We start from the raw sequence: 16,085 nt of genomic DNA, 5'->3' as shown, positions 1-16,085 counted from the left end.
CATCAGGGACTCGAGGTCGTTCTGAAGCGTCGTTCCAGGCTAGAGTGATGTGTCGATCCGCGACATCGCAACCTTCAGCCGAGCAAGATAGTCAACAACGCTGGTAACACGAGACTCCAGTCGGAGCACGTTCATAGCAGCCTCGTCCTTCATGAGAGAATTGGCGGGATCCAAGCCTGGCTCCACTCGACTGGTTTCCTCTTCGAAGCTCTGGCAGAATTCTGCAAACACGATTCAAGAATAAGACAGTGGCCTTATGCGGGCTTGGTAACTGCAAGACAGCCGGGTCGGAGTAATTACCTTCGAGCATGATGAACAGCTTCTTGGCGAGTCCACCGAGATAAACCTCCAGATCGTTTACCTTCCCCGCCAGCTCACCCGCCTGGTCGTGCAGAACCATCTTGTCGTACTTCAGTCGGCTGACCTCTTGATTAGCTGTCTCGAGAGCAGTTTTCAGTCTGGAGTTCTCCTGCTCAAGAGTTCCGACCGAAGCCAGTTTCTCTTCTGCAAGCTTCGTTTTGCTCAAGGCCTCCTTCTGTGCTTCGGCAAGATCTTGATACTTCTTCTTCAGAGCTTCCTCCAGTTTATCTACAGAATGATGAGTGAACTCAACATCAAGAACGGGCAAGAAAGGAAAGTCACTCGTCAAGAATGAGAAACCTCACCAGCCATACCTTTTGCTTCGTCTCGCGCCTTCTGCAGGTTCTGTTGAGCGAGCTTCAAGTCAAGGTTGAGCTGGATCTGTTTGTTCTCCAACTCAGTGTAGAGAGCCACAAGTTCACATGATTTCTGCAAAAATCAGTCGACAGAGGTCCAAGATAAGTTGCTTCCGAGTAACCAAGAGACAATGATGGCGTTTCTAAGACTACAGCTGAATCAAAAACATTCAACAGTAGTCTCGGGGACTACACCCAGTGGGTGCACTCAGCGTGCCCCCACTGGTTTTGAAAAAAAATCGACTGCCCGCAGTCGACCGGATACAGTTTCATTCGACATGGCCTGGCCAGACCGAGTGAAGAAGTAAACCTACAGCAACACAATATAAAGACTATAGTCGACTGCCAGCAGTCCACCGTAGTCTCGGGGACTACACCCAGTGGGTGCACTCAGCATGCCCCCACTCGACCAAAAAACTTAACAGAAACACCCAGTGGGTGTACAGATCTAAAGATCTTCGGAAAAGAGATTCTTCAGAAAGCATACCCTAACAGAACAAGCAGTGAATCGACTGACCTGGACGTTACTCTGAAGAGCTGAACTCGCGTCATAAGCCGCTTGGCTGGCTTCTCGAACCACCTTGACCTACTCCATCATGATGCCTGCCTGGCGTATAGCTTCCTTAGCTACACCCACTTGGTCCTCAGGGATGTGGTGTGTGGCGAAGAGCGAAGGCGGATTTACGGTCGTCGTCGAGGGCCGCACACTCGTCAGAGGATCGGCGAAAGTCACAGAAGCCCGGGTGGTATCGCCACCGTCTCGAGCTACGGCCTCAGGCGCCGGAGTGGATGGTGGGGTCTCGCCAGCCAACGCTTTCCTGTTCCGCCTCACTCTCAGCGGCGCTTCGTCTTCGTCGTCAGGAAGGTTAATAACATGAGGAGGAGCTACGAGAAAAATTCAATCGACCAGAGTTATAAGAAATCGTCAGTCGATTCAAGGCAGAACATCAGTAATCATACCAGGGTTGGAAGTAACAGCATCTTCCATCTCTTGATCATCGTCCTTGGCGGAGATCTCAGAAGTAGCAGCACTGCAAATTTTGAAAGACAGTCGGTCGGCTCAGTGGATCGACCAAGGATCCGTCCACGGTCGACAAAGGAGAACAAGTTCTATCATTACCCAGAAATGGTGGGGACAGTCATCCTCATCTTGGGCAGAGCCTTGGCTGGCTTAGACGGCGCCGCGCGGGGGTGCTTGGGAGCTTTTTCAGTCAGTGCTGGAGTAGAGGTCCGAGGGCGCTTCGACGACTGCCCAACGGGAGCAGTCGCCTTACCACGTTCCCACGCAGGGTCGTGTGTAAGCTTGGATCGCCTTTCCGAGCGGGGAGGTTCAGCTTCCTCCTCCTCCTCCTCTTCGCTGGAGTCGACGTCGTCGTCTCCCTCTCCTTCACCGTCAGATTCCCACTCTCCTTGTTCGTCTCCACTTTCGCCTCCGCTCGCCTCCCCTTCTTCGGCCTGCTCCTGTGCTCCATTGGGTGTCGAGTACATCTCTATAGTTGCCTGGAGAACAGCAGACAAGTCGAAAGTCAGTCGACTGATTCAAAGAGAGCAAAGGAAGAAAGCAAGATCTCATTCGAGAACACAAGGTCAGACCTGGTCCACGTCGAATGTACTGTCAAGCGGGGGAACCCTCCTGGCTCCTCGGGGGTTGTCTTTGTTCCCTGTGATGCTCGACAGCCACCCTTCCAGCATCTCGTCAGTGACCTCCTCTGGATGAATCCGAGTGGTGTCGTCGAGACCCGAGTACAGCCACATAGGGTGGTCACGAGCCTGAAGCGGTTGGATGCGCCTCCGAAGGAAGACCTCCAGCAAGTCCATGCCCGTCACGCCCTCTCGGACAAGCTGAACCACTCGACCGACCAGCACCTTAACTTGCGCCTTTTCCTCCGGCAGCACTTTCAGAGAAGCGGGTTTTTTAGCTCGGTCCAGAGAGAAAGGGGGAAGACCAGTCGACTGCCCTGGGGTCACCTGGTCTCGGCAATAAAACCAGGTCGACTGCCAACCACGGACCGACTCGGGAAAAGTGATGGACGGAAAAGAACTTTTTCCCCTCATCTGGATCGCCAGGCCCCCGCACAGCTAGATCACTTGCGTCCGTTCGTCACTCGACTTGGCTTTCTTTACCGATTGGGAACGGCAAGTGAAGATGTGTTTAAAGAGTCCCCAATGAGGGCGGCAACCCAAGAAACTTTCGCACAAGGAAACGAAGGCCGCAAGATACACGATGGAATTGGGAGTGAAATGGTGGAGCTGCGCTCCGAAGAAGTTCAAAAAGCTCCGAAAAAAAGGATGAGGAGGTAGAGAAAATCCGCGATCGATATGGGTGGCAAGGAGGACGCACTCACCGTCACGAGGTTGGGGTTCGACTTCTCTCCCCGGGAGACGCGCAGCTTCATGGGGAATGACTCCCCCTCGACCATGTCGTCAAGATCTTCCTGCCGAATCACCGACGGCATCCAGTCGCCTTGGATCCAATCCCTGGGCAGAGCAGTCCTCGAGGAAGATCCGCCCCGAGCAGACCTCTTCCCCTTCCCCTGCACCGCCGCCTTTTTTGCGCGCTCCAAAGCCGACGTCTTGTCCTTCACCATCGTCGCCGGCGAGGCTCGAACGGACCTACGGCGATAGGGTGAGAGCGGAGGTGGCAGAAGACCTTGCGGGAGGAGGAGGAAAGGCGAGAGCACACTGTTGGGGAGCCCCGAGCCGGCAACTTATAAGGAGCCGCTTCCGAGTGGCTGACCAGTAGGCCCAGGCGATCCCGTCAAATCCCACAACAGGCGCGCGTGCGGTACGTGGCGAAAAAGGTGGCGCGGGGATCGAGGAGCTTCCATCCTATCCCATCCGATTATTGTGGCCGCCCCTGTCCCGCTCGCTTCCCGAAATTCAAATCCCGCGAAATCCGCGAGCTGTGGAACAACCCATCGAACAGAAGATCCCGCTTGTGCCGGCACTTGGTATTTCACAAGTAAGGAAATTCACTCGACGAGAGACCAAGAATTGATCAAGGTGACCGAAAGAAGTCGACAACGTCATCCGTGACGATTGATCCAGTACAAGACATTCATAGAACGCTAAGGACCGGACGGGAGGACCCCCAACTCCTTCCCCACTTGAACCTCGATCCATTCGGGGGCTAATGATGAAGCTATGTACCTAGGGTAGGGGCATGGACCTGTCCTAAGAGCCCTACCCAAGGACATCCCTAGAAGAAGTCACCTTTCAATCGACTTGAAGGTATCCCACTCGACGGATTCAAAACACTCGACTAGGAAGCTACCACTCGACCACGAAGCCAACCACTCGACTGACAGGAGATCTAAAGTCACCCCGCAAGCAAACGGTCGACCATTAAGTAGTCTTTATGGTCATCATAGCACTTTATTAGGGACATTACCAGTAACGCCCAGTCTTAATGTATTTTAACTCTGCATTACTCAGGGCCGGAGGGGTCTGGCGAACTCTATATAAGCCACCCCCCTCCTCAGTAGCAAGGTTTCGACCCCTGGAATTCATACACACATAATCCAATCGACCGCCTCCGGGCTCCGAGACGTAGGGCTGTTACTTCCTTCGCGAAGGGCCTGAACTCGTACATCCTGGTGTGTTTACAACTTCTCCATAGCTGAGATCTAGCCTCTCCATACATACCCCCCTACATCACTGTCAGAGTTAGAACCACGACAGTGCCCAGACACCACGTGATGATCGGGTGTGATAAGCTCTACGTCCATCTACAACGGGTGCAAGCCAGTTTTGCACACGCAGAATACTCAGGTTAAACTTGACGAGCCTAGCATATGCAGATATGGCCTCGGAACACTGAGATCGAAAGGTCGAGCGTGAATCATATAGTAGATATGATCAACATAGTGATGTTCACCATTGAAACTACTCCATCTCACGTGATGATCGGTTATGGTTTAGTTGATTTGGATCACGTGATCACTTAGAAGATTAGAGGGATGTCTATCTAAGTGGGAGTTCTTAAGTAATATGATTAATTGAACTTAAATTTATCATGAACTTAGTACCTGATAGTATCTTGCTTATGTATGTTTGATTGTAGATAGATGGCCCGTGTTGTTGTTCCATTGAATTTTAATGCGTTTCTTGAGGAAGCAAAGTTGAAAGATGATGGTAGCAATTACACGGACTGGGTCCGTAACTTGAGGATTATCCTCATTGCTGCACATAAGAATTACGTCCTGGAAGCACCGCTGGGTGCCAGGCCTGCTGCTGGAGCAACACCAGATGTTATGAACGTCTGGCAGAGCAAAGCTGATGACTAGTCGATAGTTCAGTGTGCCATGCTTTACGGCTTAGAATCGGGACTTCAACGATGTTTTGAACGTCATGGAGCATATGAGATGTTCCAGGAGTTGAAGTTAATATTTCAAGCAAATGCCCGAATTGAGAGATATGAAGTCTCCAATAAGTTCTATAGCTGCAAGATGGAGGAGAACAGTTCTGTCAATGAGCATATACTCAAAATGTCTGGGTATAATAATCACTTGATTCAGATGGGAGTTAATCTTCCAGATGATTGCGTCATTGACAAAATTCTCCAATCACTGCCACCAAGCTACAAGAGCTTCGTGATGAACTATAATATGCAAGGGATGAATAAGACTATTCCCGAGCTCTTCGCAATGCTGAAAGCTGCGGAGGTAGAAATCAAAAAGGAGCATCAAGTGTTGATGGTCAACAAGACCACTAGTTTCAAAAAAAATGGCAAATGGAAGAAGGGGAACTTCAAGAAGAACAGCAAGCAAGTTGCTGCTCAAGAGAAGAAACCCAAGTCTGGACCTAAGCCTGAAACTGAGTGCTTCTACTGCAAGCAGACTGGTCACTGGAAGCGGAACTGCCCCAAGTATTTGGCGGATAAGAAGGATGGCAAGGTGAACAAAGGTATATGTGATATACATGTTATTGATGTGTACCTTACTAGAGCTCACAGTAGCACCTGGGTATTTGATACTGGTTCTGTTGCTAATATTTGCAACTCGAAACAGGGACTACGGATTAAGCGAACACTGGCAAAGGACGAGGTGACGATGCGCGTGGGAAACGGTTCCAAAGTCAATGTGATCGCGGTCGGCACGCTACCTCTACATCTACCTTCGGGATTAATATTAGACCTAAATAATTGTTATTTGGTGCCAGCGTTGAGCATGAACATTATATCTGGATCTTGTTTAATGCGAGACGGTTATTCATTTAAATCAGAGAATAATGGTTGTTCTATTTATATGAGTAATATCTTTTATGGTCATGCACCTTTAAAGAGTGGTCTATTTTTGATGAATCTCGATAGTAGTAACACACATATTCATAATGTTGAAGCCAAAAGATGCAGAGTTGATAATAATAGTGCAACTTATTTGTGGCACTGCCGTTTAGGTCATATCGGTATAAAGCGCATGAAGAAACTCCATACTGATGGGTTTTTGGAACCACTTGATTATGAATCACTTGGTACTTGCGAACCGTGCCTCATGGGCAAGATGACTAAAACACCGTTCTCTAGCACTATGGAGAGAGCAACAGATTTGTTGGAAATCATACATATAGATATGGTACGATCTATGATGTCTCTTACTGATTTACCGCTATTGTTTTGGGGTTATGCTTTAGAGACGGCCGCATTCACGTTAAATAGGGCACCATCAAAATCCGTTGAGACGACGCCTTATGAACTATGGTTTGGCAAGAAACCAAAGTTGTCATTTCTTAAAATTTGGGGCTGCGATGCTTATGTGAAAAAGCTTCAACCTGATAAGCTCGAACCCAAATCGGAGAAATGTGTCTTCATAGGATACCCAAAGGAGACTGTTGGGTACACCTTCTATCACAGATTCGAAGGCAAGACATTCGTTGCCAAGAATGGATCCTTTCTAGAGAAGGAGTTTCTCTCGAAAGAAGTGAGTGGGAGGAAAGTAGAACTTGACGAGGTAACTGTACCTGCTCCCTTATTGGAAAGTAGTACATCACAGAAACCTGTTTCTGCGACACCTACACCAATTAGTGAGGAAGCTAATGATAATGATCATGAAACTTCAGAACAATATACTACTGAACCTCGTAGATCAACCAGAGTAAGATCCGCGCCAGAGTGGTACGGTAATCCTGTTCTGGAAATCATGCTGCTAGATCATGATGAACCTACGAACTATGAAGAAGCGATGGTGAGCCCAGATTCCGCAAAATGGCTTGAAGCCATGAAATCTGAGATGGGATCCATGTATGAGAACAAAGTATGGACTTTGGTTGACTTGCCCGATGATCGTCAAGCAATTGAGAATAAATAGATCTTCAAGAAGAAGACTGACGCTGACGGTAATATTACTGTCTACAAAGCTTGACTTGTCGCAAAAGGTTTTCGACAAGTTCAAGGGGTTGACTACAATGAGACCTTCTCACCCGTAGCGATGCTTAAGTCTGTCCGAATCATGTTAGCAATTGCCGCATTTTATGATTATGAAATTTGGCAGATGGATGTCAAAACTGCATTCCTGAATGGATTTCTGGAAGAAGAGTTGTATATGATGCAACCGGAAGGTTTTGTCGATCCAGAGGGAGCTAACAAAGTGTGCAAGCTCCAGCGATCCATTTATGGACTGGTGCAAGCCTCTCGGAGTTGGAATAAACACTTTGATAGTGTGATCAAAGCATTTGGTTTTATACAGACTTTCGGAGAAGCCTGTATTTACAAGAAAGTGAGTGGGAGCTCTGTAGCATTTCTGATATTATATGTGGATGACATATTACTGATTGGAAATGATATAGAATTTCTGGATAGCATAAAGGGATACTTGAATAAGAGTTTTTCAATGAAAGACCTCGGTGAAGCTGCTTACATATTAGGCATAAAGATCTATAGAGGTAGATCAAGACGCTTAATTGGACTTTCACAAAGCACATACCTTGACAAGATTTTGAAGAAGTTCAAAATGGATCAAGCAAAGAAAGGGTTCTTGCCTGTGTTACAAGGTGTGAAGTTGAGTCAGACTCAATGCCCGACCATTGCAGAAGATAGAGAGAAAATGAAAGGTGTTCCCTATGCTTCAGCCATAGGCTCTATCATGTATGCAATGCTGTGTACCAGACCTGATGTGTGCCTTGCTATAAGTTTAGCAGGGAGGTACCAAAGTAATCCAGGAGTGGATCACTGGATAGCGGTCAAGAACATCCTGAAATACCTGAAAAGAACTAAGGATATGTTTCTCGTATATGGAGGTGACAAAGAGCTCATCGTAAACGGTTACGTTGATGCAAGCTTTGACACTGATCCGGACGATTCTAAATCGCAAACCAGATACGTGTTTACATTAAACGGTGGAGCTGTCAGTTGGTGCAGTTCTAAACAAAGCGTCGTGGCGGGATCTACATGTGAAGCGGAGTACATAGCTTCTTCGGAAGCAGCAAACGAAGGAGTCTGGATGAAGGAGTTCATATCCGATCTAGGTGTCATACCTAGTGCATCGGGTCCAATGAAAATCTTTTGTGACAATACTGGTGCAATTGCCTTGGCAAAGGAATCCAAATTTCACAAGAGGACCAAACACATCAAGAGACGCTTCAATTCCATCCGGGATCTAGTCCAAGTGGGAGACATAGAGATTTGCAAGATACATAGGAGCTGAATATAGCAGACCCGTTGACTAAGCCTCTTCCATGAGCAAAACATGATCAGCACCAAAGCTCCATGGGTGTTAGAATCATTACTGTGTAATCTAGATTATTGACTCTAGTGCAAGTGGGAGACCGAAGGAAATATGCCCTAGAGGCAATAATAAAGTTATTATTTATTTCCTTATATCATGATAAAAGTTTATTATCCATGCTAGAATTGTATTAACTGGAAACATAATACATGTGTGAAAACATAGACAAACTAAGTGTCACTAGTATGCCTCTACTTGACTAGCTCGTTAATCAAAGATGGTTTTGTTTCCTAACCATAGACAAAGAGTTGTCATTTGATTAAACGGGATCACATCATTAGTTGAATGATCTGATTGACATGGCCCATTCCATTAGCTTAGCACCCGATCGTTTAGTATGTTGCTATTGCTTTCTTCATGACTTATACATGTTCCTATGACTATGAGATTATGTAACTCCCGTGTGCCGGAGGAACACTTTGTGTGCTACCAAACGTCACAATGTAACTGGGTGATTATAAAGGTGCTCTACAGGTGTCTCCAAAGGTACATGTTGGGTTGACGTATTTCGAGATTAGGATTTGTCACTCCGATCGTCGGAGAGGTATCTCTGGGCCCTCTCGGTAATGCACATCACTTAAGCCTTGCAAGCAATGTAACTAATGAGTTAGTTGCGAGATGATGTATTACGGAACGAGTAAAGAGACTTCCGGTAACGAGATTGAACTAGGTATTGGATACCGACGATCGAATCTCGGGCAAGTAACATACCGATGACAAAGGGAACAACGTATGTTGTTATGCGGTCTGACCGATAAAGATCTTCGTAGAATATGTAGGAGCCAATATGGGCATCCAGGTCCTGCTCTTGGTTATTGACCGGAGACATGTCTCGGTCATGTCTACATTGTTCTCGAACCCGTAGGGTCCGCACGCTTAAGGTTTCGATGACAGTTATATTATGAGTTTATACGTTTTGATGTACCGAAGGTTGTTCGGAGTCCCGGATGTGATCACGGACATGACGAGGAGTCTCGAAATGGTCGAGACATAAAGATTGATATATTGGAAGCCTATGTTTGGATATTGGAAGTGTTCCGGGTGAAATCGGGATTTTACCGGAGTACCGGGAGGTTACCGGAACCCCCGGGAGCTATATGGGCCTTAGTGGGCCTTAGTGAAAAAGAGAAGGGGCAGCCTAAGATGGGCCGCGCGCCCCTCCCCTCCCTTGGTCCAAATAGGACAAGGAGAGGGGGCCGGCCCCCCTCTCTCTTTTCCCCCCTCCACGAATCCTATTCCAACTAGGATTGGGGGGGAATCCTACTCCCAGAGGGAGTAGGACTCCTCCTGGCGCGCCTCTCCTAGGCCGCCCCCCCCCTTGATCCTTTATATACGGAGGCAGGGGCACCCCAGAGGAACACAAGTTGATCCACGTGATCATATTCTTAGCCGTGTGCGGCGCCCCCTGCCACCATAGTCCTCGATAATATTGTAGTGGTGCTTAGGCGAAGCCCTGCGACAGTAGTACATCAAGATCGTCACCACGCCGTCGTGCTGACGGAACTCTTCCCCGACACTTTGCTGGATTGGAGTCCGGGGATCGTCATCGAGCTGAACGTGTGCTAAAACTCGAAGGTGCCGTAGTTTCGGTGCTTGATCGGTCGGGCCGTGGAGACGTACGACTACATCAACCAAACGCTTCCGTTGTCGATCTACAAGGGTACGTAGATCACACTCTCCCCTCTCGTTGCAATGCATCACCATGATCTTGCGTGTGCGTAGGAAATTTTTTGAAATTACTACGTTACCCAACAGGGAAGACCCACGGTAGCCACGTATCGGTCAAGGCTTTATGTGAAGCTAGATTCGCAGAAAACTTGCAGTTCAAGGCCCAGTCCACTGTTCAAGTTGCTTACTAGTGTAGCATAGAGTTCTAGGTGGAAGTTCAACTTAACAATCTCCACTGCAGTACCGGTATATAAAACAGTGTTTTGGAACCAAAGGCAAATTTCTGTGTGCCTCTGGGATCTGGTGGGGGATTGCTGGAATTTAGTCTATTTTGGGCAGCCCAATAACTATTTCAGAAATTCGTAATAAATCCTAGAGGCCCACTTAGCCCATTTGTGCAAGGCAAGGGATACTACTAAAGTTTAGTCCCACATTGCTAGTTTAGTGGGAGTTGGACCTCCTTATAAGGGAGGTTCTTTCCCCACTTGTACGAGCATGAGAACAAGAGGGATATCCACGTGCGCTCCTCCTCCGCCGCCCGCCTCGCCACGCCACGCCTCGTCACGCCGCGCCGCGCGGGAATGAGCCGAGCCGATATCTAAATTTTTGCCACGCACTATGGGTATACGAAAGGTCACTTGGGAGCTGGAAAGTTTTGCTGTAGTGGACATTGAATACGAACGCTGCACCCTTCGGCTGCTGACTGTTCGTTTCATCTCCCGCGTTCCCTTCAGCTCCGGGCGCAGCCTCTCACCTCCTTCTCTTGCACCTATAAAAGGGAGGTCGCTCCTCTCAGAGAGATGCACCAGAATCTCTTCCTCCTCTCGCCACAAGTTCCTGAGCACCGCGCTGCTGCTACGATCTTCCCCATCCCGGCTTGCGGCGTGCACCGCAGGTCGGGACAGTAGGCCTCCGAAACCGCACCTCTTTGAGTCCTGTACGGGAGAAGGGTGATAAGGTTTTTGGGGAGCGCTCCGCGCGACTACTGACTCCTTCATCACGGACTCCGACGACTACTTCCCCGACGACGACTTCTTCCCCGACATCGACGACATGGCTGGAGAGGACGTCGACCCCAAGTCTAGTGCTTCTGCTGCTGCTGTCCCGTACGTATTTATGCTCTTTCTGTTAGATGTCCTGCCACAGTTCTTTGCTCTAGTTTCTGCCCTAAATGCGTTAGGTTCTACTTCATATATGCAACTTGTTATACTGTCTGATCTAGATGTGTTTAGTAACAGTTCATATGTGAAGTTGCTATTTACCTTCTCTTTGTCAAATCGCATGACTTGCTTTATCACTGTTATATTAGTCATACTTTATCTAGTATTTCTGTTAATAAAATCATTTGGTAAATTGCTCATATTTCCAACAAGAAGCACTACTGACATCGTAAAGGCTTTGCTGGGAAGAGTAGTCGGCACACATCCCAACAAACAACTCAATCTAATCTTGGAAGATACCGCAATTCGGTTGTGAATAAAGGATCTGTAAGTTACTTCTTCTTCTTCCTCATATTTTACATCTATATATAAGTTCAGAGTGCTTACTAGCTACTAATTACCCTTTCTTGAACAGAGCAGCTCACAAAGTCTTGCCATTTTCTCAACTACCTGTTATGCTTATAGCATTTTGCACTGTAATATATGCTTGCTATCACAGTAGATTCTAACTTTCCAAATCACTTGCAGTGCTACGCTCCGGATGCTTCGGTAGCAGGCTGAGTATTTCAGTGCCCTGGATGATGCTGAATAGACACGCTTGTCTCTCTTGTTGAATGAGCTCAAGATGCCGCTGCTCTTCATGATTGTGTTTTGTTGGATATTACCGGAGAGTCTTCTAGGTTATAAGAATTATACCAGCAAAGTTGCATGTTGGATGCTAACTAGGCCCTAGGCACGCTGCCACTTCAGGTACTAATCCCATGCAGTCGTTTAAAGAACCGATGTATAATCTTTGCCTTACAAAGGAAATTATTGAGATTTCTGTGTACGTCATTGAGTAAGATGTTACAGATTCCTGTCCACAGGCATCTTCTTGTGTGGCAATCTGCGAGAGGTTAAAGAACTGACGTGTCCATCCTGGCGTGTTGTCTATGGAGTTTGTTGTTGTCTTTCGCTGAGTAGGTTCATCACGGCCATAATAATTTGCACTTTGCAAACTGTCTGTAATCAGCTACAATAGAAGTGTGTTCACTTAGTTCTCGAAATATTCGAGACAAATTCAACAAAGCAAGCTTTTTGCGCCACTGTTACAGTTGGACCACAATAATGCATGTTGTCAGAAATGATAAAGTTGCTATATTTTTGTAGTGTTTGTATTGGTTGTTGTTTCTCCTAGAGATCCTTGTTCTTGGTTTCTTGCTGGCGTTTTGGAGACTCTCCATATCCTTTTTCTAGAGATGTACCGTTGAGTTGAGTTGATGATGCGTTTTTTGCTGGCGTTTTGGAGACTCTCAAAAGTTTGTTGTTGTTTTGGAGATCGATGTGTCCGTTCATCGTTCTGCAGTGGGTGCTTATTGTTGCTGAGATGCAAGCACTGTTGCTTTTTTAATTGGCTACGGCCATTGCGTGAAAGGTCATGAACATGCGAACTGTGCAGGCCTCTCACGCCCTCTGTCTTATGTGGACACACACAAACAGTGATGCCCGCTTCAGAGTTTCAGAGAAGAAGCAGAAGCAGAGTAACTGAAAACAGAGGAGACCGAAACTATACAACACTGAACTTAAACACTGAACCATCGCACCCAGCTGCTTCAATTCTCTGGGACAGAAACATGTGCATGTTGCAGGCCGCTGCACTTGGCACACCACACAGTTGTACCCTTCACACTTACGCACTTGTTCAACTCAATGACACACCAATAAGTTTAACTCTAACAAACTGTCATGGAGCTCTCTCTGTGTACACATTTGCATGTCACTCCGATTGTTATTTTACTTCTTTCAGTGATAAATCTAGGTGCTGTTGGAATGGAGACGCTCTCTGCTTCCTGGATGAAGTTGACGCCGACTGATTTGGGCATCAAACTTGCTACCAGCTCGTTCTCTTGATGGCACATTTGGACACACACCAACACTCTCTTGTTGAATGGGCTGAAGAGATGCTGCTGCACTGCATGACAGGTGTTGGACATACATAACCGGGTTTTCTGTTGTTTCCCTCGGTATATGCCTTTTAGGTAGACAAAGCCAAAAACCAGGAGCATCACCAATATGAGAGTTGCTGCTGCTCCTCCTCATCCGGTTCTCGGGTTAATTTTCAGAGTTTTTAGCTACATACTTCCGCAAAAAGTATATTTTCTCTTTTTTCGTTGGAAAATGTAATTCATGCATCCGTCCGCGCTTACAAAGATCTACTTTTCGCATTTTGTTCAGTAGCAGTCTGGAATAGATGTTCCTAAGTTTCCTCTTACAATTCGTTTCTGCATCTAAAAGGCATTACAAAGATTTACCTTTAGCTGTTATTTCTACGAGGACTGTTGCGTGTTTCGTACATTTCTGTCTTTATTGTTACTGAGATGCAAGCACTGCCATTATGAGAAAGCTTAGCACGTGAATTGTAATTGTTCTCTGCCTTTGACCACACTGGAATGCCATTCGGATTGTCCAGTGATATATCTTGGTGATGTTGGAAATGGAAATGCAGCATCCGAAGACATCATTTTATTCTTCGGCATGATATCATTGAAGGACAGAAAGTATATATAGTCGATGACAGCGTGTGGGTGGGTCAGTTTTACATAGGATACGACAATATCCACGGTCAAGTGGGCAGGTGTAGACTTTGCCAGGGAAACTCCGCCTAATACGACCAATAATCGCCACTGCCTTGCCCATATATGTTTCAATTTTCTATAGATCTGGATGTTAACGTTCTACCTAAGCCGACACCCAATAGCTAGCTAGCTAGCTAGCTAGCTTCAGTTGGCATTCATATGTAGAGCTAAGAAATAACCAAGCAACTACAGTTGGCTTCTTCCATTTGTCGACAACAAGGGTATCATTTGTATTGCTTACGTACTCAATCTTATTTTGCTCCGCAATAAATTCCACAATTTGTTCTACCATATCAAGAGCAAAGCATGATACTAATTTGCAGCCTTGGAAGTAAGCATCTGCATATCCAAACAAAAAAGAACATTGTGATAACCACCTCAAAACAAACAAAAACATTGTGACAACCTTTGCCTTGGTTAACTAATCAAAGGTAGTAGCATTGCGCTGTATACCTCATGCATGTTGGCAAAATGGCATTGGGTCTCTACACGCGTGGCTGCACATTTCAATACCTTTTGAACTTAATTATAGATGCAAGGCAAGGATAGGCATGAACCCCTCTTCCAGGTCAATTAGCATAAAAGTTTGATTAGCTATTAACTATCTCTAGTCGAGAGAACTTTTTCTGGAAGCAACATGGGACGAAACGTGGCGATCATTGGAATTCAGTAAATTGGTATTGGTATTGGTTATTTAGTTACAACCTACTAACATAATGACGCAATTAACCAGAGGATGGGCTAGTTTGGTTTGCACCCTAGATCCATGCCTGAAATTTTTTGTGCCTGGCATGTTCCTGGACAGTTGAAGTATTCTGCCTAATGAGGCTAGCCACGCAGCAGTATGTTTGGTTTCTACTCTGGCGTGCACCGTTAGTTGTATGGTACATTGGTTTCTAGTCGGTGTACGAAAGGAAAGAGGCATGTTACTGGGGCTAGCCGGTTGGTGCATATGCGTACAATTCTGACCAGCCGGTTGTACCGTCCAAAAAGAAAACCCCAAGAGAAGAAACAAAATGGGAACCAACAAAAAAGACCATCGGTACCGTGCGCCGTTAACCCGACCAGTGAATCTAAAACAAACTTGTGTCGTATACAACACATAGCCTGCATAAAATTTTGGGAATGGCTAGAAATCAGTCAGCTGACTTTTTTAGTTGAGGTCGGTCGATTTCTGGGCCATTGGATTCGAAATCAAAGGCCCAGATTGTTTCTTCAACCTCCAGCCCTTGAGCCGCCAGCCACCACCGGCCGAACCGCCGGCCCCCGCCGCCCGCAGCCGGCGGTGCTCCCGCGCCGCCTCGCCGCCCCGCCCTCCCGGGAACCACCCCCACCGCTGGTCATCCGCCGCCCCGGCCATCCCTCTAGGCCCCCCGCGCCGAAGTTTTTCTCCGGCGAATCCCCACGCCACTGCCCCATGCTTAGGCACACCTTCATTCCAATCGAGGGAGCAAATCGAAGAGGCTTACTGTGACAACAAATGCAACCTAGAAGGTGAACTACTTGTATCGTGCGCTTATGCATTCAGATGTCCCATTGGCTAATAACATGAAAATATGGAAGTTGAAGACTTCACTCAAAGTAAACATTTTCATATGGTATTTTTGACGGGGATTTGTGCTATCCAAACAAGATATTGACCGCAGCAATTGGCAAGGAAGCAAGAAGTGTAACTTTTGTACTCATGATATGAGATATTCAGACACCTCTTTCCCTAGTGCTACTTTGTGAGTTCTACGTGGCCAGTCTTTCAAACAACGTTCAATTTGTATCAGCCCACAAGTATTATCAATATTATTATGTGATATATTAGCATCATAATCATAGGTTTATATGAAAAATAATGGTCAATGTTACACCTTCAAGTATGTATTGATGCCTATAATGTTGTCTATTATGCAATGAAAGGATAATAGGAGTAGGAAAAAATAATTGCTTGATGCCATCGCATTTGCGAAAGCCACCTTGCCAGTTAAAACTAAAATTATGGTGAGCACTAGCTAAGACAACGCTTGCAATTATTGATCACTGGGGCTAACTTGTTAGAGCGGGACTTGAATTAGCTTAAAATAATGAGCATAGGGCCAGTACATCACTAGGTCTTTCAGCTAGGAGCGTGGGGCAGTTAGCATCTAAGTTAACTTAAAAATCATTGGAACAAACGTGGATGTTGCCTCTCAGCTAATAGTGTGGATGAACATGGTC

General features: G+C 46.6%; 1 protein-coding gene across 1 annotated transcript; it reads right to left on the bottom strand.

Moving 5' to 3' along the window:
• Window positions 1–645: 645 nt before the first annotated feature.
• On the bottom strand, window positions 646–2,771 carry LOC147967140 (uncharacterized). Its single transcript, XM_087531054.1, has 6 exons — window positions 2,720–2,771; window positions 2,310–2,611; window positions 1,837–2,216; window positions 1,677–1,747; window positions 1,354–1,601; window positions 646–789 (listed from the first exon to the last, which is right to left on the bottom strand). The coding sequence occupies exons 1-6, from the start codon at window positions 2,769–2,771 to the stop codon at window positions 646–648; spliced, it is 1,197 nt and encodes a 398-aa protein (XP_087387180.1).
• Window positions 2,772–16,085: the final 13,314 nt, after the last annotated feature.

Source organism: Triticum urartu, chromosome 6A (assembly GCF_056163025.1).
Source record: "Triticum urartu cultivar PI428250 chromosome 6A, HENAU_Tu73, whole genome shotgun sequence".
NCBI classification, from domain to species: domain Eukaryota; kingdom Viridiplantae; phylum Streptophyta; class Magnoliopsida; order Poales; family Poaceae; genus Triticum; species Triticum urartu.
The sequence above is the reverse complement of the archived record's forward strand: the minus strand, read 5'-3'. Positions and strand labels throughout refer to the sequence as shown.